The 24174-nt window shown below is 55.2% G+C and overlaps 6 protein-coding genes across 6 annotated transcripts; 2 read left to right on the top strand and 4 right to left on the bottom strand.

The window, feature by feature from the left end:
• Nucleotides 1-6193: 6193 nt before the first annotated feature.
• K437DRAFT_276113 (uncharacterized protein) lies at nucleotides 6194-7960 on the top strand. The gene is made up of 2 exons (XM_013385464.1): nucleotides 6194-6951; nucleotides 7020-7960. Exons 1-2 carry the CDS (start codon nucleotides 6366-6368, stop codon nucleotides 7844-7846), a joined length of 1413 nt encoding a protein of 470 aa, XP_013240918.1. The 5' UTR covers nucleotides 6194-6365; the 3' UTR covers nucleotides 7847-7960.
• Nucleotides 7961-8124: 164 nt separating this feature from the next.
• On the bottom strand, nucleotides 8125-9583 carry K437DRAFT_279416 (alpha/beta-hydrolase; the record flags this gene model as incomplete). Its single annotated transcript, XM_013385463.1, has 4 exons — nucleotides 8125-8274; nucleotides 8348-8660; nucleotides 8735-8907; nucleotides 8975-9583. The coding sequence occupies 4 exons, from the start codon at nucleotides 9581-9583 to the stop codon at nucleotides 8125-8127; spliced, it is 1245 nt and encodes a 414-aa protein (XP_013240917.1).
• A 2083-nt stretch (nucleotides 9584-11666) lies between these two features.
• On the top strand, nucleotides 11667-14201 carry K437DRAFT_259186 (uncharacterized protein). The gene is made up of 3 exons (XM_013385462.1): nucleotides 11667-12828; nucleotides 12899-13895; nucleotides 13981-14201. The coding sequence occupies exons 1-3, from the start codon at nucleotides 11810-11812 to the stop codon at nucleotides 14125-14127; spliced, it is 2163 nt and encodes a 720-aa protein (XP_013240916.1). The 5' UTR covers nucleotides 11667-11809; the 3' UTR covers nucleotides 14128-14201.
• On the bottom strand, nucleotides 14151-16994 carry K437DRAFT_14574 (uncharacterized protein). The gene is made up of 2 exons (XM_013385454.1): nucleotides 15931-16994; nucleotides 14151-15833 (listed from the first exon to the last, which is right to left on the bottom strand). The coding sequence occupies exons 1-2, from the start codon at nucleotides 16792-16794 to the stop codon at nucleotides 14283-14285; spliced, it is 2415 nt and encodes an 804-aa protein (XP_013240908.1). The 5' UTR covers nucleotides 16795-16994; the 3' UTR covers nucleotides 14151-14282.
• Nucleotides 16995-17701: 707 nt separating this feature from the next.
• On the bottom strand, nucleotides 17702-20948 carry K437DRAFT_259184 (putative aconitase). Its single transcript, XM_013385461.1, has 4 exons — nucleotides 20466-20948; nucleotides 20162-20270; nucleotides 18813-19997; nucleotides 17702-18732 (listed from the first exon to the last, which is right to left on the bottom strand). The coding sequence occupies exons 1-4, from the start codon at nucleotides 20690-20692 to the stop codon at nucleotides 17845-17847; spliced, it is 2409 nt and encodes an 802-aa protein (XP_013240915.1). The 5' UTR covers nucleotides 20693-20948; the 3' UTR covers nucleotides 17702-17844.
• An 857-nt stretch (nucleotides 20949-21805) lies between these two features.
• On the bottom strand, nucleotides 21806-22788 carry K437DRAFT_259183 (uncharacterized protein). Its single transcript, XM_013385460.1, has 3 exons — nucleotides 22531-22788; nucleotides 22266-22409; nucleotides 21806-22117 (listed from the first exon to the last, which is right to left on the bottom strand). Exons 1-3 carry the CDS (start codon nucleotides 22726-22728, stop codon nucleotides 22025-22027), a joined length of 435 nt encoding a protein of 144 aa, XP_013240914.1. The 5' UTR covers nucleotides 22729-22788; the 3' UTR covers nucleotides 21806-22024.
• Nucleotides 22789-24174: the final 1386 nt, after the last annotated feature.

The following is a 24174-nucleotide window of genomic DNA, read 5'->3' as shown; positions in this document are numbered from 1 at the left end:
TGTTGGATTGAGCCACCGAACTCAGCTCTGTTGCTGTATTCGGGATTTGAAGGTTGCCGCGGTTGAGCTCGAGGCGCTGCCGGCGCAGCACGGACGAAACGATGGATCCCAATAATCCAATTTGGCCCTTTGCCCACGATGCCTGCGTCCGTTATCGTTCCAGCGGTGCACAGTAGAGCGCGCTCGCCTTCACCTGCTGCTCACAGTGCTGCCGATCTAGCTGCATCGATGACCAGCTGAGTGTGACACCTTGCTAGATGTGGTGACTTATGACTCGGCTCACCTGTTGTGAGGGATGGGAAAGGATCACGTGACCATGCATATTCAGCTCCGCCCCGACATATCCCCGCTTATCATTCCTCCCATCCTGGACTATGGTATTTGCCGGTATACGGTGCTCAGACTTGCATGAATCTAGCCATTATCCCTGCCTTCGTAGAATGCCGCTGCACCTCTGCGCATTGGCCGACGCTGGTCGGCGACGGTCGCAACTATGACATAGATTGGGGGAAAAGAATGCATGCATGGAGCACAGCTAGACTTGACTGCGGAGCCCACTCAAAAAAGGGGCTTCAAGAGAAATGCACCCCCAACCCACAAGACGAAAGAGAAGCTGCACGTTGCAGCGCTGCTGGTCTGCGACGTGACAGGCAGCGCCCAGATCGCAATACAGCCACTCAGGCTCAAGCTCTTGCGGCTCTGGACATCCGCGGTACGGACTCAAAGCCAATGTCCTGTAAAGGCACAGCATAAAAGAACGACCAATCCTGTCGCACATTCCTTCAATCAGCGAGCAGGCAAACCCTACCCGAACGAATGCCATAGTGCTGAAGATGACAGTATTAGGCCCAGTTGGTGGAAAATTGTCGACAGGGCGGCGCGGTCTCTGCGGACGATGTCGGGCATGGAGTGAGGGAAACGACCTGCATGCATACTTTGATGGATTCTCTATCAACAGAAGAATCCGATTTCAGTACCAGAAATGAGCCAGTTGATAGCTCGCAGGTAAAATACAAGCTCGCTCTACAATCAACGCCCACCCTTTCGAAGCAGCCTTTGTAACATGAGCTGCGGAGCAGGCCAGGCAAAGGCGCGCTTCCACCATGCCTTCCAGATCTCATATGACACAAATGAACGATGCAACTTGGAAGCTATCTCGTTTAATGATGTACCGCGACAAGTCAGCCCATGACTGCCTCTTCGACAGCAGCCACGGTTCCTATAAAGTCACGGCAAAGCAAACGCCTTGTTCTCGTCGTCCACAGGTCCCTCCGAAGAGGAACCCTTGGCACCCTCTGGCCGGCTGAAAGCGGTCAAATAGAGGGTGTGGCTGGTCGCTGGAGCGCAAGAAAGCGTCACACGCAGAGACACGCAGATGGAGAGGGTGTTGGCGTCAGTCTTTCACCTCTTCCTGGTTCAAAGGAGCCCAAGCAGTACATTCTAAGGGGAACTCACACTTGCTGTTTTGATCATGGAAAGAAGGGAAACGAAGAAAGGAGCTTGAAGGAAGAAAAAAAAGCTTTTGAAGGCAGGAAGATGTCAAACTCGGGGCGGAACTGAGTGCAGACACGATGAACAAACCATTGCTGCGGCGGCGGAAAGTGGAGTGTTCCAAAAAGGTGGGCAAGGTGAGATGAACATGGAACCTAGAGAACGAGGCGACAACGAGAGTAGAACGATGAAAGCTGAGGCCCTGGGGCTCATGGGCATTGTTTACAAAGAGCATACAGGCTATAACGAAGCACCCATAGCTGCAGCGTGTCGAAGCTGCTTGGCGCAGTGACCAGTAAAACGACTTACGAACACCTTCCCGCATGTAGCGCTGGGTATATTCCTCACTTTCCACGGGCCTCGAAGCTTTACGAGGGTGGAGTCCTACGCCATTGCTTCATTCTGTCTTTCAACTGTCACGCATAAACGCTCCATTTCTTAAAAGCCGCCTGCTGAGTGCTGCATATCCCACTTTAACAGCACGGATTGACGACTTATGTCCCGTGGCGCTCCTAACGTTGATCGTCGATGAGGTATCGCGTCTGAGACTTGGCACGACGCATAACGATACCCACTGCGCATGAGTAGTATACAATCAAAGAAGAAAGGCAAAGAAGGAAACAGCAGCTCTCAACCAAATGTCTGCGAACTCCTGCCGGCCCTTTTCTGCTTGCTCAGCCTCCAGTCATCCTGGTTCGCAGCGTACTTGTCGAACAGCGGCTGGATGCGTTCGCTCCGCTTGCGCTTGCTCATGATCGCTGGGTCAGACACCTTGAAGTACCTCGGCGCTACCTCGATCAGCCACTTGGGCTCGATCGCTGTCACTTCACGCATGTACTCGCGCGTCGTCAGCACGACTTCGTGGTACACGCAGAACTCTGGTGCGCGGTTGAACAGCGACGACGACGGGTGGATGTACACTGTCCCGCCACCCTCCGCGAGGCACTTGTATCCCTCCTGCGGATCTTTCTTGGCGGCGTTACGGAAGAAGCCAGAGGTAATGGCTTTGCGCACACGGTTGTAGTTCTTGCCGCAAGAGATGATGTCGTGGTTGTATCGGTCCATGATGCCCAAAAGCTGCTTGCGCACGTCCTGTGCCCGGCGCAGCGAGCGTCCCTGGATGAAGTTATCCATGCACCAAGGCATGGAGAATTTGCTTGCCGCCCAGCCATTGTAGACAGTGAGCAGCGTCAGGTGATCTCCCTCGGGCTGGAAGACTGTTAAGAAGATTGAGCAAGTATAAAAGGTCAGCTATGGTGCTTCTTTGTACTATCTGAAATCTAGAGACACTCACACTTTGCTTTCTTGGCATCCGCCTGCGCTTGCTTCTCCTTAGGCCGATAGAAGACATTCTGCACGCTCAGCATCGCGACAATGCTAAGGATCTCCTCGCTGCACCCAAGCTCGACGCTCGCGATGACCATTTTTGCCAGCTGCGGCTCCATCGGAAAGTCAGCCATCTTACGTCCCAGGCGGGTGAGTAGTCCTTCATCATCGAGCGCAGAAAGGGCATACAGCGACTCGAGCGCCGTCAACATGGTCTGGTGCGGCGGCGGATCCATGAAGTCGAAGTTGAGCAGGTCATTGATGCCCATGGCCTTGAGTAACAGAATCGTCGACGACAAGTTCTGCCGCTGGATGTCTGGAATCGGATTCGGCAGCATCTCGTTCCGGTACGCCGCTTCTGTGTAGAGGCGATAGCACTTGCCAGGACCGGTTCGGCCGGCTCGGCCGGATCGCTGCCTCGCTTGCGCCTGAGAGATAGGTGTGACAACCAGGCTGTCCATACCGAGGCGCGGGTCGTACGCATTCTGCTTGACAAAGCCCGGGTCGATGACGTAGTAGACGCCGTCGATGGTAATACTTGTCTCGGCAATGTTGGTAGCGATGACGACCTTACGCGCTCCTGGTGGCGCAGGTTCAAAGATCTTGGACTGCATCTCACTTGGCAATGCAGAATAGACCGGCAGAATGATCAGCTCTGGTACCGATGGCCCTAGTGCGCGCATCCGCTCGTATAAGATTTCACAAGAAGTGTCGATTTCTTCTTGTCCTGTCAAGAAGACGAGGATGTCACCCGGTGGCTCGGAGAGATGGATCTGCATCACGGTGATGAGCGATGCATCAAGGTAATCGGGCTCCGGCTCTTTCGTGTAGAGAATCTCAACCGGATACGTCCGACCAGGAATGGTGAAGATAGGGCAGCCATAGAAGTACGTAGAGAACTTCTCCGCATCGAGCGTGGCAGATGTGACAATTAATTTGAAGTCCGGTCGGCGCTTGAGCGTCTTCTTGAGCAGACCGAAGAGGACATCAGTGGCGATGGTGCGCTCGTGCGCCTCGTCTAGGATGACGACTGAGTAGTTGGTTGCATCTGGGTCGATCAAACACTCCCGCTGCAGCATACCGTCCGTCATGTACTTGATACGCGTCTCCGGACTGGTGCAGTCTTCGAAACGGATCGTGTATCCAACCTCTTGTCCTACTCGACACCCTACTTCTTCCGCCACACGTTTGGCGACCGAGACAGCAGCTACACGACGAGGCTGGGTGCAGCCGATCTTGCCGCGATCTGCAAAGCCTTCCTCGGCAAGGTACTGTGTCATCTGGGTTGTCTTGCCTGAGCCTGTGTCGCCGACGACTACGAGGACCTGATTGTCTCGTACAGCTTGTACCAACTGCTGGCGAAGCTTATAGATGGGCAAGCTCGCGCGCTGTTCTTGAATGCTGAGGCTAGTAATCTTGCCAAATGTGGTCGCCTTGTTGAAAGTTTGTTTCTTCCACTCTGGCTGATTCTGGGCCTTCTGCCCCAGCAGGTTGCCTTTGATATCTTGTGCAAAAACGCGATCATGTTGTTGCGCCATCGGATCTTGCCAAGCAGTCAGATCGCTCGCCTCGGCGTCAGCCTCGTCATTGAGCTCCTGCTGACGGAGCTCTCGCCTTTCCTTCGCTAGCGAAGCCCCCGCGAGAGCCGCGCGATTAAGCGTTCCGTCAGGCGCTTTGACGATTTTAACTGGAGACAATTCGAGTGACGCTGATGTCTGGCCGGCAAGGAAGGGTGCCTCCTTTTCGTTGACTTCAATGTCGACTTCCTCGTCGGCGCCTGCATCTAGCCCGCCGCGAGTGCTCGGTGTGACAAATTCCTCCTCTTCCATCAGCTCTGGGTAATCCCTCGGGTCAGCAACACCACTCGCTATGAGCTGCTTGAGCTCCCACCTCTCGGGGCTTGTGAGACGTCGCGCAGTGTTGGTGCCAGGCACATCGTCCTCGAAGCCCTTCTTGCCCAGAGGAGCGGTATTCGCGCCAGTGCCTGCAGCTTGGGCATTTCTTCTGGCAAAGCGCTCCTGCTCCTCCGCCATCTCTGCTTCGCTCTTGATCCGGAGGTGAGGTGTCAAATCGCGACCAGTCGATTGATCGACGTCTGACATTGACAGCTTGAGTCTCCCGCCGGTGCCCATGACTTTGACCTTGATAGCCTGGTTCCGAGATAAAACATCTGAAGGGTGGTTCACGCGCTGCCCGCCACCTGAAATAGCGCTGATGTGCACGAGCCCTTCAACCCTGCCACGCACGCCATCAAGCTGGACGAAGGCGCCAAAGTCTTTCAGGTTGGTGACCCGTGCATTGTAAATCTTGAAGAGTACCGGCTCGTCGTCAAGTCCTCCATTACGCAAATGAGCTGGTGGTCGATCATCCCTGCCCCTCCACTCGCTGCGGTATCCCGATCCTCGTCCATCCGGCGAACGCGATCGCCTCCGTTTTGGCGAGCGCTCGCGGTCCCTGTCGTCAACCTTTCCTCGCTTGTCAGACGTCTTGTTTGCGAGATCCGCAAAGTCGCGCATGAAGCTCTCAACAGCATTTGACGCTTCAGAGTCGTTGATGTCCTTGCCATTTTTGCGTTCTTCTACAAATGTAGACGGCACATCCTTGTCTGCGATGGCAAGACCCGGAAACAGGCGACGCCTGCGCTCTTTTTCCGCGTCGTCTTCTATTTCTACCGCCTTCCCCTTCCCCTTGTCCGGCTTCGCGTCCTGTGACTTTCCGCTGAGTTTTTGCCCGATCCTCATGTTGTACTTGGGGTGCATGCGTACGACCAGCCTGTCGATGTTCTCGACAAAGCTGGTGGGGAACTCTGCTCCGACATCCTGCAGCTTCTGCTTGAACTTGTCAAGCGAGCCAGCTTCTTCGTGTAGAGAAATGATGAATTCTGCTAGTGTTCTGTCGTTGATGTCCATATGATTGATGAGTTCATTCGCTGAAACAGTGGCAATGTCAGTACCTTTGCCACGCAGCATACCGGTCTCGAGGATCGTACTCACTGATCTTGGACACCAACGACAAGTACTCGAGCTTGTGCAGTTCATCCTGCCCATTTTGCGCGCCTGCCATCTTTCCAAGCCGAATCTGTATCTGCCTTCAGCCTGCTCTGCAGCCTCGCTCTGGCACATTGGATGTAAGGACAATGTCTTCGTGGATTGTGCGTATGTAGGAGACAATTGCTGCTCGCCACGTAGATGAACTGCGACAAGTTGTGCTTCAACGAGGAGCTGTTGGACTGCTGCGCTCGCAAAACTCGGAACTCGGGATCAGGCGATTGGCGCTCCGGATGCTCCGCAACTATTGAAAGAAATCCACCAGTGTGTCCACAAAAGAAAGAACTCGAAATGTGACCTCGGCCTATGCTCACGTCATCGCAACTTCTGCAATGGTTACCCACGCTCTGGGTTATTGCCAGTATCAGACTCAGCACGGGCAACTTTGGCAGGTCAGGAAATGGAGTGGACCTGGCTGCCATTCTCCGTAGTTTCAAACAAGAAAAACTGTAGCACTGAGCAAGGCTGGACACGGACCACAGAAATAAGCAAGGGCGCTTCATGAGCGTCGCGCCTGTTGCGAGAGGAAGCGCATCAGGCCATCTGCTAGCTTGTTTCGTCGGCAACAGCAGGAGCAATCAAGGCAAGCGATGTCTCCAAACGAGGGAAGTTTATCGGTTTTCAGCGATCCTGGAGCAGCCGCAGATCACATCAGGTCGGGTGTGCGGCACCGGACGCGTGGCATGGCCGCAGGCAGGACATAGTAGTCACGATTCACGCGACACGGCAACGGACAGACGAATATCCGTGGACCGCCAGTATTCCTCAAATGCTCCCCACGCTACGACATCTATATCACCCCCCTACCCATCCGAAAACAACATCACCCAGTCTGAATCAGGGCTGAGCCACGTGCACGAAGGCGTGCAAATTCTGTGCAAGTTCTTAAAAGGTGCAGAGCCTCTTAAGTCACCGTCTCGAAAACTGGAACGTCTCAAAGCGGCCTCACAGTACCTTCATGATCTCCTTGAAGTAACACCAGATTCACCCTACAAACACGCCGAAGTCAATGCACTTGTGGATGCAGCGGCAAGGACTCGGGCGCTGACCGGGCAATCTCTCGGCTACAAGGCAAGTAGCCGTTTGAGTGAGTAATATCTAGGATCCCCACGCGGTGATGGCAAAGCAGCTTATCGAGATGCCCTTTTCTTGTAGTCGATGAAGTAACTCGCAGCGGTCTCCCCGAGGTGGCACTTCAGCTAATCGCGCGGAGGGAAAAATTCGGTGTCGACTACAGCCTATCGATGCTCATAATCATTCAACGAGCACTGTTCAAGAAACTCAACCGCTCAGAGGAATGGACCTTGCGTGACAGTCTGGACTTACCTGGCGCTCCAAAGCGCGAAGGAGAGAACGCTGTAGGCAGGGGTGCCGCTTTAACACAGCAGCTGAAAACCGGCGAGTTAGATGAAGAACGCAAGTGGGAGCCTGCTCCGGATCAAGTCGCTGGCCTCGCATGCAAGCAGAGCATAGTGGACCGTATGAGGCTCGTAGCCGCCCTCGCGCCGATCGTAAACAGCAGCAAGCATGATTTCACACTTCTTTCTCTTCTTTTCTCTGCCCATGTCGGATTGCTTCGTTTCTCCGCCACGATAGCGCAACCCCACCCCTTCAAACACAGCAGTGATCTGCTGAGAGATGAGCGACAAAGACCTTTCGATCACCTGCTTAGAATCTTCGTCAACGCCGCTGCAGCCGGCTTACCCGCTGCAGCCAGTAAGACGAAAGCCAAGAGTACTGAATCGGGCATGAACCCAGGACTAAGGCTCGAATTGGTCGACGATTGCTTGCAATACTGCCTGATGCGCTTCGACTCAGGCTCTAGCGCGGCCCTCGCTGGGAAAGGAGCGCCGGAGGCTATTCGGACGCTCTACAGCTATTTGGAGAAATTCTATCCTGAGGCCGGTAGCGAGATCATCGCACAGACAGAGGCGCAGCTGGATGAGATCTGGCAGACTCACTTTGGTGCTGCTGTATCGTAGACATGTCTGCACCCCCATTCGCAGCTCAACCAAAAAAGGCATGATTGCTCGACAATTGGCCGTGACGCGCAAGCGAAAGGCGGCGGAGATGACACATCGCGGTTGTATGACTCGAATAATACATCATGTCCGGCTCGATCCATCAATCTTCCCAGAACTCTTGAGCAAATTCTTTCAGATGCGCTGCGAGCGTCTTGGGCACTTCCCTAGATGTAAAGCAGAGGCGAACTGAATCAGAATCACTTTTCCTCAAAATCGGCTGAAGGTGAAGGCGCGACTCACCAACCAGCAAAGTGACCACCAGTGTCTTCCGCTTTGTACCACACCAAGTTCAGAGCCAGGCGCGAGATGAAGGGACGTGGTCCTCGAGCCAGCTCGTACGCGAAAGCGCTGTGTCCATATGGCTTGGAACGCGCTGGCCTGTATTCCTGTCGAGGAAAGTCAGTTATAAGTGGACATACGTTTGCGCACAGTTCAAGTCAGTTCGGTAGCTCTACTCACATCAAATGGGGGATACCAGCTTCGTTCGTCGGAGAAGTAGAGCATGAGACTCGTGTGAATGGTGTTGGTGAGTGCGTAGATTGTCGTGTTGACGAGGATTGTCTCATCCGACATGTCTGTGGCGGATGGCTCGCTCTTGTCACCGAAGGCAGTGGAGCGGGGGTCGGTCCAGGCGTGGAACTTTTCGAGCAAATAAGCAAGGATGCCCACGGGATTGTTGTACAGTGCATAGCCAAGCGTCGCAGGCTTCGTGGATTGAAGAGCGACATAGCCACTCCCTGTCGCCAGGTACGCCAGTCCACGCGTCATGCCGCTACAAGGGTTATGGCGAATATGGTGAGTATCGCTGACAATGCCAATGAGAGCAGTGACCCATTTCCTACTCACAGTACTTCGAATGGAGAGTAGAGTCTTCCCAGAACGCGTTGAAACAGGTCACTGTACCCCCTGGTGTGCAATGCCACTGCAGGAACAGTGTACCAAGGCATGTTGGTCGGCGGAGCAAAGTTGGTGTGATAGATCTTGCATTCTGGGTAGTTTGCCAGTAGACGAGTGATTCTCTGTGTCAATGCAGAAGTGATCAGGGATGAGTAATGAATGCCAATGCTGAGCAGCATGTGCACACACCGTACCCCAGTCGCCTCCGTGCGCGAAGAATTTTTTGTAGCCGAGCACCTGGGTCATGAGCTTGTGGATTCGACGGGCGCTCTCGGTTGCATTCCACCCATGCGGAAGAGATCCCGGATTGGACCAGGCGTAGCCAGGCAGTGAGGGGACAACGACGTCAAAGCTCATGCCGGTTTTTTCATCTTTCTCCACGAGGTAAGGAAGCAGTTCCCATGCTTCATAAAAGGATCCCGGCCAGCCATGCGAAAAGACGAGAGGGATAGCACCGGCATGCTGGCTCTTGACATAGATGAAATGCAGGTCGAATTCTTCAATCTCGACCTTGAAGTGCGGGTACCGGTTCAATCGGTCCTCGATCGATCGCCACCACGTTTTGACGCCTTGTCCTCCCCCTTTGCCGCTGACCTTGCCATCCTTGTCCATGGGACTGCCGTCACGCCATGCGTCGACGAGCGACTTGAGTTTCTGCAGGCTCGTTCCGTGACTCCATTCCTCAGGTGAACCGGCGCACAATGGCGCATCTGGCAGCTCCGCGGCGGACAGCTGTGCTGCGAGCTTGTCGAGGCCCGTCTCGGGCACAGAGATGCGAAAAGGCCGCGGCTTCGACATGGCGAGCTGTAGATTGGCTCAGCAGGGTTCAGCGCACGAAGTGATTCCACTATCCAGCAACGAGCAACCCATCCAACGGAAACAGGTCTGACGAGCGATGCTTTATCAATCTACACGATGAACCGCCATGTTTCGCAGCCCCAAATGCCTTACCCGCTTGCTATATGCAGACAACAGCGAGGAGAGTTCGGGTATATGTGTGTAGCCTCATCACCGATGACCGGGATGCGGGGGTTCATTTACAATCTACTTGTACGCACTCAACCCGGACATGAAGTGATGTGTTTGCATCCTTTGCCAGTGTGCAGGCATGAAGAACACCGAAGGCGCTTCTCTTTGTGCGACAGATGCCGCATGTCATTTCGCGACTGAGCAACACCCGCAAGTGCTCCTTTGCAAAAAAAACCCCTTTCACATCGACTGCGAGACATCTTTCCCATGCTGCGAAATGACCGCCAAGGGTGTGCTGACCGTACAATCTGGGCATCAAGCCAAACTACTCTCGAGGGCCAGCACTAGGGTTAAAAGAAAATTCGCTGACACCGTATGGCTCTCGCTTGGCTGGATAGATTCGATGTTGTGCCAAATGTGTGGAAGTCGATGAAGTACAGCATGAAGGACGTATGGATGGTTTTGGTCAGGCAGATGTGCTGGTGTTGATGAGAATCGTCTCATCTGTCGGCTGCGGTTGTGTTTGCGCTTGCGCTTGTGTATGAATTGGCACCCTTGCCAAAGCAGGTCTGCGAGCATCTGTCCAACCATGGAGCTTTTCGGCGATATAAGCGAGCTGGCCAACCGGTTTGTTTCAAATACCCTATGAGCACAGGTTTGGGTGGTCGCAATTCCGAGTAGCCCGTGCCATGTTCCTCATTTTCACGCCACTTTTGAACAGTCCTTCGAGCTCAGTGGAGAATAGAGGGTTTGAAGATGATATGAGAGAAGCCCAAGATGTCAGAGATGCGTTCGGCGGCAAGCAGCGCCTTGCTCAAATCGGGATCCGAGTCTTCCGTGAGAAATTAGTGCTGTAAATGGGGATGGTCAGGAGTCTGAGTTGGTCCCATAAGGCAAGGATTTCCTCTTTTTCCACTCACTGTAATATTTGGCACTTTGTTTGACCTGTAGTGAGAAGGTAGGTGAAGAATGTGTCCCAGTCACAGCCTTGGGTTGCAAAGCTGTCACAGTCCGACACCTCAGTCATGAGCTTTCCTAAGGTCCGCGCCGTCTTCTTGATACTCTAGGCAAGAAGTATCGATGCTGAATTCGAGAAGCCAGACCCTGGAAGTAACAGTGCTACGATATCGAAGAACATCCCGTTCTTCTCGTCGTTTTTGAGGAGGAATGGAATACGAAGGCACGCTTCAAAGAAAGATCCAGGCCATCCGTGCGAGAAGATGAAAGAAATTATACTGGCAAGCGGGGCTTTGCGTGGAATTAGTGGAGGCCCATGCTATTGACATGAGCCTTGAATTGGGGGTGTGCGTTCAAGCCCTCTTCGATCGAGCGCCACCAGCTCTTGATGCCTTGACCCGGCCGTTGCTGCTCATGATAGCGCCTGATAAGCCGGGATACCGTCCTTCCATGCGGCAAGCAGTGGTTTGAGCCTCGCAAAGCCGCGGCTGTATTTCTGGCCATCATATGCACTAACTACGATGGAACTTAAGGGTAGCTCAGCGACCTTCAGCCGAGTCGCCAAATTGTCTGGCGCTGCATCTGGGATGGCGACAGGGAAGGGAGTGGCCTTCGCTGGCATAGCCAGAAAGGTGCGGCAGCTGAGTCACGGTTCGAACAGCGCGCACGAAGCTGCAGATGGCACGATGAGCGATACCAATGCGAGAGCGGACCGTTGAGTATGCCACAGCGTGTACCAACGAGATCACGGTTCGAATCGATCTCGAATCCCCTAGAAGGCATGAGTACGTTAATAATGCAACACACAGGGCAATCCGAATCTCAGGTCGCCACCGTTCCGCCCCTCGGCCCTCCAAGCGCTTTACACTACGTAATCCACAAACCTGCCAATACTCGCTGATATCCTTTTTTGTGCTTTAGAACTCCAAGATCTCGGATCCCATATGTGATCGGACGGAGGCTGGTGGCAATGAGCATAGCTTATCAAAGCCCACGGCGATGTTTGCATTGCTTCCTTGTTGTCACCTTTGATCACATCGATTTTGCCCGCCGGCCCAAACGACGTGTCGAGCCCGTCGGCTCTCAAGCTTAACAAGGATGGATTCAACCGATGATCCATACGCGCCACGCTCGTCGCAGAGCTACGCAAGGGCCGCGGAATACTTGGATAGCTCCGTATCATCAGCAAGTAATACTCCTTCTGACGCGTCCTCCAGCACGAGCTACTGTGAAGCTGGCAGCAGCTCGAGCTCGTTCAAACCCTGGCAGACCGATGGAATGCGTTCACAAGATGCACAAGAGGAGTACGATGAGCCGCTGTTCGGCGGCACACCGTTCCGGGATTCGCAACGAGCTGGCTGCCCACCATTTTCGGATCCTTCCACAGCAGAGGGAGCAGATAGCTTCTCAGGGACGAGCGCGAGTGCCAACAAAGACGAGTTCTACGCCTTGCTGAACGTCGACAAAGATGCATCTGAAGAACGCATTCGCGAAGCATACCGAAACTTGGCGGTCGTCTTGCACCCGGATAAACACACCGATCCAGTGCGCAAATCTGCAGCAGACTCTCAGTTCAGGCGTATACAGGAAGCCTACGAGGTGCTGAGCGATGCAGAGAAGCGCGGCGTATACGATCACTTTGGCGAAGCGGGTCTTAGCTCCAGCTGGGCTTTGTCCGCCAGAGGGAAGACGCCACAGGAAATGCGGGCCGAGTTCGAGAAGGAGCTCCTGGAAAGGAGAACGAAAGAGGCGGAAAATCTCATCAGAAGCAAAGGGGACTTCACCGCGATGATAGATGCGACACCGCTCTTCGCACCGGCGCAACGAATGCGCGGGCCACCGCCGCGTGAAGGGCAGGCGATTACGTTGGGAGATCGGTGGAACGGAGTCGGTGTGACACAGTTGATTGGGAGGCACGGCTTTGAGACGCAGATCTCAAACACCAGCAGCGTCAACTTCACTGGACAAATGATGACGCGAGGAGGTCTAGGTGGCGGCAATCTGATTGGTACAGTCAAGACGCAGTGGAGTTCGCGCTTTGGAACGGAGACTGCCTTGGCGCTTCTTCGACCACGGACACTGACTAGCAAGGGAGCATTTGCGCTCGATGAGAACACGTAAGGGGGAATGCAATCAGCTGTCTCCGAGATCAGGCATGCCAAAGCTGACACTCTACTTGCATCACAGGTTCTTCACTTATGTTGGGGCGATGAACTCGCTTGCGATGCCTCCAACCTTCACGCTGACAGCAGGGCAACGCATTTCGAAAACATCGCTTATGACGGGCTTCACGACCTTCCGGACAGGATCGTATCAGCTTGGCGCTTGGGGTAATCCTGAAAGCCTTAGTTCGATGCAACTCATGCGGCGAGAGCCAGCTGGTGTTTCGATCGGCGTGACATCCCAATCAGGGGAGAGTCGCAGCTGGACGGTTCAGAGCACGCTGAGCACTGTCGATACTTCCCTCTCTTTCGACTGGGGAACGAAAGTCCTCGGCGGAGTGAAGCTGCGGCTGGGAGCCAGTCTCGGCACTAGCAGCGGTTTATCGCTGAACGTCAATTGCGATCGTCGAGTGACCGAGACTGTCCGCTTAGGTCTCGGTCTTACTACTGGGCTCCCGGGTGGTGTGACGCTGCGAATCAAGTTCAACCGACTAGGCCAGAAGGTTGTCGTTCCTATCGTACTTGCACCTGAGTTCCGATCTGACCTCGTCCTCGCCTTCACCGCAATCCCCGCGGCGACCGTGACTGTGCTGCACTACTACTACATCTTGCCCGGTAAACGGCGGCGTATCGAGTCCAAGTTGCAAGAACTGCGCAAGGATAACGAAGAGATGATTAGAGAGCGACGAGAGACTGCTTTGAGCGCACGAAACCTGCTGAGGGAGCAAGCACGAAAACGATGGATGTTTGAGAGCAGCAAGGCAGGTTTTGTGGTCCTTGAAGCCTGGTACGGGAAGAGGTCTGCTTTTCCTCCGCCCAGACAAGGGGATCCAGACCAACTCGAACACGACATCTGGGAGGCAGCTGGCGGACCAACGATAGAGGCAGATTCAGTAGGAGCCAATTCCATCCCGACGACCGCCAGTACTGGCGAGGCCAACTTGGAGTATTGGGACGTCCGCATCCCGCTTCAAGCCATGGTCGCCAAAGGTCAACTGATCATCGCAGGCGGTAGACCAAAGGTGCGTTTGGAAGGTTGTTTGTTTGTCAGTACATGCGTGCCGTTGACCGACAACTTCCCTCTTCTCCACTTTGGCCCACTCTCAGTCCCATATCATGGGCTTCCACGATCCATGCATGGGTGATAAGAAACATCTGCGCGTGCGCTACCTCTTTCGCAATCGGATCCACGAAGTCATTGTGGATGATGTCAGTCCATTTGCAGCGCCTCTGCGCGCGCATCAACTCCAGTAGAAATTGCGATCATGCTTTTTTGTCGACCAGATAATTGTATAAAGTGAGCATTGCAAATGCATCTAGCCCAATCGCCACTTGCGCGTGCTTCTCTGATGATCCAAATGCACGCCAGTCCACTACCCCTTTGCTCCCATTGTATGTTAGGAAAGGCCTCAGGTCTCGAAGAAAGCGCCGGAGTCGACCCTCCTGCCGCGCACGAAGACCTGCGCAATCGAGCGGTCGTCACCGGTGAACAGTAGTTTCTCCAGGATCTGCGGCAGTTCGTCCTCGGGCTCGATGTACATGCCGGGGCAGCCGGTGTACCCGCGCTGATCGCTCCAAGTAGAGGTTGTACGAATGAGGAGCGCGTCAAAGTCCTTGCCAGGTGCTAGGGATCCAATTCGGTTGTCCATCGCGCATACTTGCGCCCCCCCGAGCGTGGCGAGGAAAAGAAGCGTGGCGATGGGCAGCGGGCCTTTGGTAAAATCGTGGGCAACGGTAGCTGTGCCTTCTTTGGGTCCTCCAGCTGTTGCACTATTCGAAGCAGCCGACGGCCCCATCGCGAGAACTTTAGCAACGACCGACGCATCGCGTATGGCCGAGAGCATCGACAGGCCGAATCCTCCAGACACATCCGTGCCGAGTCCGACCTTGATGCCGCGATTGAGCATCTCGCCGATGCGGCTGCAGCCGCTGCGGATGTTGAGGTTACTCGTCGGGCAATGGCTAACACCGCACCCTCTTTTCGCGATGAGCTCCATCTCCTCATCCTCAAGATGAATCGCATGCGCGAGGATCGTGCGCGGCGTTAGCAGAGCAAAGTGGTCGTACACAGCTGTGTAGTTCTCCGCAAAGGGGAAGAGCTCCTTGGTGAAGCTGATTTCGGACGGGTTCTCGGACAGGTGCGTCTGGATGCGCAGCGTCGGGTCTCGCGCCTGCAACGCCGCGATGGCGGAAAGCAGCGCGTCGGTGCATGCTATCGCGAAGCGCGGAGTCAATATGGGCTGCACGAGCGCGTTGCTAAGCTCCTTTTCCCGCTCTTGCCCGCGCACAACAGATGGCGTTGTGCTCCCCGAAGAAGTCCTCGAATGCGTCCCGTGTGCGTGGCCGTTGTATTTTAGCGAACGATGACGCGGCGCCGAGGCGCAAACTGGACTCTGCGTGAATGCTGTCGACGCAGATATCGAGGAAGCGAGCGATATGCTACTGTCCTCTGTGTGGTTGCTGCGGGGCCCCGCTCCTGGTTGCTTGGTCCTTGCAGCCGTCAGTACGATCGGCGCTGAGCTTGCAGGAGAAGTCTGTGCTGTGCCTGTCGGGCTCATTCTGGTAGACGCTGCTGCCGGCAAGGTAGATGCGGATTGGCCGCTCGCGAGCTTCCTACAATGCTCTATAAAGTCCTTCGTGTCCTGCATGCTCTGACTCGCTGTCTTCTCCTGGTATCCCTGTCCACCGTTGCGATCCATCTGGCACTTTCCGATGAATGCGCGCTGGCCCTTCTCATGGCATATGTTCGCAAGGATGATGGACGCATCGAGGTGTAGTGTCGCGTAGTAGCACGCCGTCGTCGTGCCCGAGTCGACGAGGCGCTGCACGACGGAGGAGTATGTTCGTTGTGCATATGACAAGTCTTCGAACTTGCGCTCGCGCGGGAAAGTGATATTGTTCAGCCAGTCGAGCAGCTCATACTGCTGGCCGAGACCGATGTTGGGCACTTGGCAAGCGTGCTGTTGGGGAAAGGGGGGGGGACGCAGCAAAGTAGTCAGGTTGGTAAGCCCCCCTCGGCCGATCTGATCTTTTCTTCAGCCACACGAGCTCGCTCACTGTATGTGTGTCGATAAAACCGGGCATGAGGAATTCGCCCTTGTCAAGGCGGATGACATCGTACGCTCCCTCCTTCCACCCATACTTGGCGGTAACGCGCTTGATCATCGCGCTCTCCAGCAGTGCAGCCTCCGAAATACCCGAGGCGGCGCGCCCCGCGCGCATGCGTGGTGTCACCTGTTCTAATGCTAATGCTTGTGCAGCGCTGCCAAGGTGAAACTCGACGTCAGGCATGCGAGGGACGGCTTCACCTATTAAGGCTTCAGCCGACCGGTCGTTGATAGTGGTGCTGGAGGTGATATCAGTCTCCTGTACCTGCGCCCTTGGACCATCTAGCGAGGAGGATGCGGCAGCTTCTTCTCCCGAGGAGAGCGTGGGAGCATCGATGACCGGGTGTGTAAGTTCTTCTACCGAGTCTTGTTGATTTTCTTCGCTTTGTGGCCGTAGAATGGGTAGGGGGGTGTGCCTGGCTATGGTTGATTCAGCTGGGGATGCCAACTTTGCGTTTCGCCTCCTCGCCGAAGCGACTTCGCCTTCTTCCTCGGTGGTGCTCCCACCCTCACCGTCGTCGTACCCGTGCCCGTGACCATTCGTATGTCCACCCTTTACGCCGGCTCGGCCCATCTCCACCTTCATGTCCCGCTCGACCTGCTCCAAGTCCTCGACGAATCGGATCGTCCCGCCGCTGCCGACACCGAGCAAGCCACGCGTGATGATGTCCATCTCAAGTGGAGAGCGAGGGCTGATGATGCCTCCGATGAACAGACGTCGCGACATGCGAGCTTGTGCGAGGACGGAGGCTGCGGCAGACCTGCCGCCTGTCGACGACGAAGCGCAGGCGGCCGCTCCTAATGATGCCTTCATGGCGTTGATAGTGATGGGTAGGTGGCACCTTTGGTGTCAGAGCTTCACAGCATTGGTGGTACCGAATGCCGTGCTGATTTGTTAAGACCTCGGCTGTTGCCTATATGATGTTGTCCTTGCTCCGTCCAATAAAAGGTTTTCGATGACGAATTTTGTAAGGGAAGAAGTGACTGCGCTCGTGATGTAGGCCGAGTCGCAAGAAGACCTTCTTTGCTACGAGGTGTATGTTGAAGAATGCACAGTCTCTGACAATATGATCCGATCGACATTGCGAACGCCGATGAGCATGTGTGTGAGAGAGAGTTTTAGAGATGGAGTCGGCTCACGCGTAGTACATATCAAGACATCAAAGACATGTTCAACAGCTCCTCGATGGTATCTCTAGCGCGCTAGACCACGATCAGGAGAGCGTGGTTGATGCCGTCTTGAAGAGCAATGTGATCGACTTTCGGTTCCTTATCTTCGGAGAGCGGATGCGGTCCTTCTGTTTTAGTTGGATTGTGATAAGGGGAACGCACCGAATGAGAGCGAGGGAGTTATCACGGAGAAAATCGATTAAGGCTCGGAGACGTCCGCTCACGGCAAACGTGTCTGCAGCTCGCTCAATCGCAAGTACGTCTACGTTGAGGGTCTCTACTTGGTACGCAGCTGCCCATCTCATCGCGGGTCCATCGACATGTAGCGGACATGACTCACTCGGCTGGACACAGCCGTATTATCGTGTCAACCGCTGAACCCTCGCATAGGTGGAGCGGCAGTGACGGACTTGCGGAGAGGGGCAGAAGCGAATCCGGATTCCGGCCTGCGCTGAGTACCCGCTCACCAACGACGGGACGCGTTCCGCGGGAACTTCGCAGCCAATCACTCCACTATTACATCGCTTCTCCGTATCATCAAAAACCAAATATGTATGCACACATCTTGTTGTGAGTGAAGTCTCCTTGCTTTTTACATGGAATACACGTGAAGTGGACAGATAGTCGGTTAGCAGGGTCGAGGAAGGGGCGGTATGGGGGAATGGAGGGAGCAAGTGCGCTGCTCGCCGCTCCCTCAGGCAGACCTGGCCTTAGCCTTCTGCGCCATCAGGTTGAGCGCGCTGCCCGCCTTGAACCACTCGATCTGGCCCTCGTTGTACGAGTGCGTCAGCGGGATGCGGTCCTCTGAGCCGTCCTTGTGCTGCGCGACCAGCGTGATCTCCGAGCCCGGCGCGAACTTGGTCACGCCTTCCAGGTCGACGACGTCGTCGTGGCGCAGCTTGTCGTAGTCGGCCTCATTCTTGAACGTGAGCGCAAGCATGCCTTGCTTCTTCAGGTTGGTCTCGTGGATACGCGCAAACGAGCGCACGATGATCGCCGTGCCGCCAAGGTAGCGCGGCTCGAGCGCTGCGTGCTCACGGGAAGAGCCTTCGCCGAGGTTCGAGTCGCCAATGACGACCCAGCCCTTGCCGGAGTCACGGTAGGCCTGCGCGGTACCCGGGACAGAATCCCACTTGCCGGTCAGCTGGTTGAACACCTCGTTTGCCTTGCCGTTCTCTGCGTTGATGGCGCCAATGTAGCAGTTGTTCGAGATGTTCTGAAGGTGACCTCTGTACTTGAGCCAGGGGCCACCGGCCGAGATGTGGTCGGTAGTGCACTTGCCCTTGGCCTTGATCAGCACGGGCAAGCCCTTAGGGTCCTTCCCATCCCATGGCTTGAAGGGTGCGAGGAACTGCAGGCGGTCCGACTCGGGGTTGATCTTGACCTGTACCGAGGCGCGGTCCTCAGGGGGAGCCTGGAACGTGTCCTGGCCAGGGTCGTAGCCGCGAGGGGGAAGCTCCTTGCCCGATGGGTTGGAGAACTTGAACTCCTTACCGTCAGCACCTTTGAGCGTGTCCTTCGTCGGGTTGAAGGTCAGGTCGCCGGCGAACGCCATGGCAGTGACCAGGTCCGGGGATGCGACCTATATGTGACGCGAGAGGGGGCGAACATGTAAAGTCAGCACGAAAAGTGTACACCGAAAAGAAAGCGGCCTGTACGCACGAAAGCGTGGGTCGCCGGGTTGGCGTCGTTACGACCGGTGAAGTTGCGGTTGTACGAAGTGATGATCGAGTTCTTCTCTCCCTTCTTGACGTCCTGGCGGTCCCACTGACCAATGCAGGGTCCGCAGGCGTTTGCAAGGACCATGCCGCCGGCGTCCTCCAGCACTTTCATCTGTCCATCGCGGGCAATCGTCGCGCGGATCTGCTCCGAACCGGGGGTGACGGTGAACTGCGACTTGACCTTTAGCCCATGGTCGGCGGCCTCCTGCGCGATGCTGGCGGATCGGCTCATGTCCTCGTACGAAGAGTTGGTGCACGAACCGATCAGCGCAACCTTGAGCTCCGAGGGCCAGTTGTTCTTCTTGACCTCCTCGGCAAACCTGGAGAGCGGCGTGGCCAGGTCCGGCGTGAAGGGGCCGTTGATGTGGGGTTCGAGCTCAGAAAGGTTGATCTCGATGTGGTTGTCGTATTCTGCATCCTTGTCCGGGAGAAGGTTCTTCTGGAAGCCCTTGGCAAGCTCGGCGATCTCTGACCGGTTGGTGGCCTTGAGGTAGGCCTCCATGCGCTCGTTGTATGGGAAGACAGAGGTGGTAGCACCAATCTCGGCACCCATGTTACAGATTGTGCCCATGCCGGTGGCGGAGAGCGAGTTGACACCGGGACCCTTGTACTCGATGATGGCACCAGTGCCACCCTTGACAGTGAGCTCACCGGCGACCTTGAGGATGACGTCCTTGGGTGCGGTCCAGCCAGATAGTTGACCCTTAAGCTCGACACCGATGACCTTCGGGCACTTGAGCTCCCAAGGAATGTTAGCCATAACGTCAACCGCGTCGGCACCACCGACACCGCATGCAATCATGTTGAGACCGCCGGCGTTGGGGGTGTGCGAGTCGGTGCCGATCATCAGACCACCGGGGAAAGCGTAGTTCTCGAGCAAGATCTGGTGGATGATACCCGAGCCCGGCTTCCAGAAGCCAATGCCGTACTTAGCAGTGCAGGTGGCGAGGAAGTCGTAGACTTCCTTGTTGATATTGATGGCGCGAGCCAAGTCCTTAACACCGCCAACCTGAGCCTCGATCAAGTGGTCGCAGTGGACAGTGGTAGGGACTGCGACAGTCGGCAGGCCGGCAGACATGAACTGCAGCAGCGCCATCTGCGCAGTCGCATCCTGGCAAGCAACGCGCTGTCCGAAAAAAGCAAGAACATGTGATGTGTCAGTTCAGTACGTGCAAGGACAAGACGAAAAGGAGAGATAGCGCCAAACAGCCGCTTACAGCGCGGCGTGTGCATTTGCGAGAACAAAGGCTGCCAAGTCGAGGTGCCGAGCTACAGGCTGGGTTTACTCACGTCAGGGCGAAGCTTGAGGTAGGAACTGCCGCGCTCGATAATCTGCTCTTGGGGGTTGTCCAAGTGGCCGTAGACAATCTTCTCGGACATGGTCAGAGGACGGTTAAGCCTGTTCGAATGGAGGGGAAGCGAAGATGAGTGCACGAAGGGCAGGATCATCTCGTCAGTACCGTATTTAGCCAAAGGAATACAGCCAAGGCATCCTTAGCAGCCCTTGCTTCATCTTCTGAAGGCGACTGCAATCAAGATACACTACGCTGCCCGAAACATGCCTGAGACAGTGAAGGCAGAGAAAAGGACCCACCGTTGCCTAACAACCTTGAGGTTGTCCTCGATGCGCTTGTAGTTGATGTAGAAGCCCTTGCCCTTCTCGACGATGCTCATGTCGACTTTCCTGGACAGCACAGACTGGTCGATGTCCGACACGTCCTCTGCGACCGTCGCGTAGCCGCGTCGCGCAGTGACGGCGGCGCTACTGCTGGTGCTGGTGCCGGCACGCAAGCCGGAACGCAAAGCTGCGTTGCGCAGCATCCTGGTTGACAGCATGATGCCTTGCTTCTCTTTAGAACCTCGTTGATGTTGAGGTGTGGATCACCTGCAGCCCTTCGCCTCAATAATCTTGGCAACAAGCGGCAAGCAGGAAGGGAAAGCAAATACAGACTAGGCGCAGCGCTTCTTATGCAAAGCGCCAGCTGGGTTTGCAGACAGTCAAGATAACCCGATGACGACGATGTCGAGGTTGGAATGGTTTACTCTGCTTGGACAAAGCAAGAAGAGCAACGAAGGCGACGTAGAAAGAAGAAGCTGTTAGCATTAAAAAAGGGAAAAAGGAAGCGATGGTGTTTCTACTGGCAGAGGAGCGTGCGGCGACGGCGGACGAGGGCTGTTGCACGAACCGGCAGTCCGGCTTTGGCGCGGGCGGCCTCGGCGGCTCTTTCTCCCTCACACGCTTCTCTCAGCCATCACGGGCCGCAGCGTCTGTGTGTCTGTGCGTCTGCTTATCTGTCTGCACACAGGCGCACGGCGGTCGCGGATTTCTTAGTAAGCATCGGAGCGGCGGCCGCTGCGTAGCACACTGACAAATGCGCCGAGCCAGCAGCGAAAAAACCTCCTGGCTGATGACACTGCCCTGGTGCTGCGCGCCTCCTCCCTTGCTCGTTCATCGTGGGTGGGGCCAGGCGAGCGGCGCAAACCGGGATTGCACAAGGGTTTGTATTGCGCGGCTTCTGATTCGCTCCTCCACTCCAATCTCCCCTGGCCAGTGCCAACTGCCTCATATTCACACACGTGACGTGAGTCATCCGTTTACAGAGTTTACCTAATTCCATCGATTCACTTCATTCATGGTTTCATATTCATCAACCCTCAGCTGGTGAAGCGCTGCAGGCTCCAATCAACCACGCCAGCCGTAAAGCTGTGAGTAGGAAGGCGACGCTCATCGAAACAGGAAGCATTGTCGTACATTCCGGTGCTCACGTCGCAAAGAGAAGGCTGTAGGCAGGTCACCGTGGCCCTTTGGCTGCACAGAAGCTCCTGACCCTTTATAACCCTCCATCTTGCATTCGATCGCATCAAGCAGACCCAACGCTCAAACTCTTGGAAACTTTCTCGTACGGGTTCACGTCACAATTGCTCCACACACTTTTGTTTGGGTTGTGTAATATATCTACAAGATGTATTATGCGGGCGATACCAAACATGATAGCGATACGGTATGCGGCGCTGTTGGAAAAAAAGGCTGCACACATGACACAAAGATACCCCTACTGTCCTCTGGGTATGAACAAACGGCGCGCAAGAACGTCGAAGGAGAGAGCTAGCTAGGAGGCGAGGCGGAGAGATAGCGATTGCGATGTTTGCCTGTTACTCGATCCCAAGCACGCTCCTGAGGTAGGCGACACCCAGCACCTTTTGCACCGCAGCGGGGCCTCCGTGGAGTGCTTTGTTGAGCTTGCCCTGCGGCACGCGGACGAGAAAGGAGCGAGAACAAGAAGAACAGTGTCAGTATCAGCGGGTTGATGGAAGGCCTGCCACTGCCCCCCCCCCCTGCACACTCTCGCTCGTGACGGCAGCGTCCGTCTTTTATTCACCGCCGCCAACTTACCTCAAGGGCAGAGCCGCCAACCGCATCGTCCAGGGCCTTGACGAGGTGGAGCACCTTTTCGAGAATACCATCCGGGATCTTGTCGTCGGTGAGGCCTACAGCCTTCTCAACTTTTGTCAAGCCAACCGCATTTTCAAGCTTGCACTTGAGTCATCACAACGAAGGGCAGAGCGATGAGTGGACGCAGAGAGGTATCATTACCAGTCAACGATGGGATGAAACGTAAGAAATGCGTTACTGCAAGGTCAATTTTACTTGTACTCACAATGTTACCGCCAAAAGTCTCGTCAATCTTGCCCCGAAGCCCAGTAATTCCGGCGCCTTTTTCGATTGCAGCGACGAGTTGGCCAACGTTCTGGATCAGACCCTTGGGTGGGTCCGCACGGATCTGGAGTTCCGCCGGGACAGCCAGAACGGACGTGCTGACGAGTAGGAGCGAAGCGAAGATGGCTGTGAGACGCATGCTGCTGAGTGCGGCGTGAGCTTGAGTGGCAAAGTTGCAGGGTAGAGCTGGAGGACGTAGGTGAGTGAAGGGTGGGTGCGAAGCAGGGAAGTAGGTTGCTGGTGAGAGAAAGTTGCCCATGAGATGTGATCAAACTGCGCTGCTTATATACCTTGTTTCCCTTTCCATGGCCGTTGGCCATACCTTTTCGTCCGCCCTGGTACCAGCTAAATCCCCAGGACTGGCGCTGGGCTGTCAGTTTTGTCGTTGAGGTTGGGTAAGAGCATGTGCAAGACCAACGGTGACTCTGCGGTCCAACCGACTTGACAGAGCGCGGGCTGCAAGAGTCCTCCCAGCCATTGGATGAAACAATCGAACTATTCTCTCCGACGACTGAAGAGAGCCGAGCAGCAGCGAGGGTGCGACGCGATTCATTAGATGCGCATGCGCCGTTGATGGGGAGCTTATTTGACTAACCACGTCGGAAGGCGAAGCACGAATCGGGGGGACCATCTACGGCGCCAACGGTCCCAGCAAGTCATGGACAGGAGAAGCGATGGGGCGATGGTCATTCTCGCTTCGGCCATGGGAAGAGTTGGGACAAAAATATGGCAACTGACCATCCAGAATGCAGATTGACAATCAAGAATCTAAGATCTCGAATCTCCTTAGCAGGGCACATAATGGAATCGATTTACTCATTTGAAACGCCGCTACAAGGCGACAAGCTACTGTTGCCTCAGGGGTCCGGGCTCGGTGCGGCAGCGGACTGTGCGCGTTCAGGAATCGCAGCAAGCTGATGCGATGAAGACTCAAAAGATGTGCCATTGCCGACAATGGAGCATTGCTCAACCAAAGGGTATGTAATGGTGTTGAGCCATGACATGTGCGAGTCGCTGGCCACGGGGAAAGGTGGGGCAGCTGGGAGCCATGGCAGCTGGCCCCTGGGGCAGACTCAGGAACCTGCCTGGGGCGCTTTAGCCTTGGGCTACGGAGAAATTGAGACGAGCTAAAAGAACCGACAGCAACCTGAGCAAAAAAGGTATGGAAATAGTGTATGTAGATTGAAGCGGGGTGTAGGGACGAGGACATAGGCCCATTCATGTTCGCACAAATATCTAGCAAGACGAATGTAAATGAAAGCAGCGACAAGCCTTGCCCCGGATATGACGCGAGACAACTAATGGTGGCCTGAGCCTAGACGCCTGGTTGTCCGTTGTAATAAAAGTTGCACTTAGTGGAGAAGATGGTTTAACGGGCAACAGCGTCAACCGCCAACAATTTTAAGAACCGAAAAGGAGCGCCAAAGCGGAGGGTTGATGTTGCTTTACGCACTATATATGTGTGCCTGCGCCACTCTAATGGCACCTGGGGACAGGGTTCAGCCCCGTTCCGCTCGCACTTTTTGCAGATCCGCAATGTTCTCCTTCAGCGATCTCGGCACTTTTGGCTTAACCTTCACTTCCA

The sequence above is a fragment of the Tilletiaria anomala genome (genome assembly GCF_000711695.1).
Source record: "Tilletiaria anomala UBC 951 chromosome Unknown K437scaffold_109, whole genome shotgun sequence".
Lineage (NCBI taxonomy): Eukaryota > Fungi > Basidiomycota > Exobasidiomycetes > Georgefischeriales > Tilletiariaceae > Tilletiaria > Tilletiaria anomala.
Note: the sequence above shows the minus strand (reverse complement) of the source record. Positions and strands in the feature narration are given on the sequence as shown.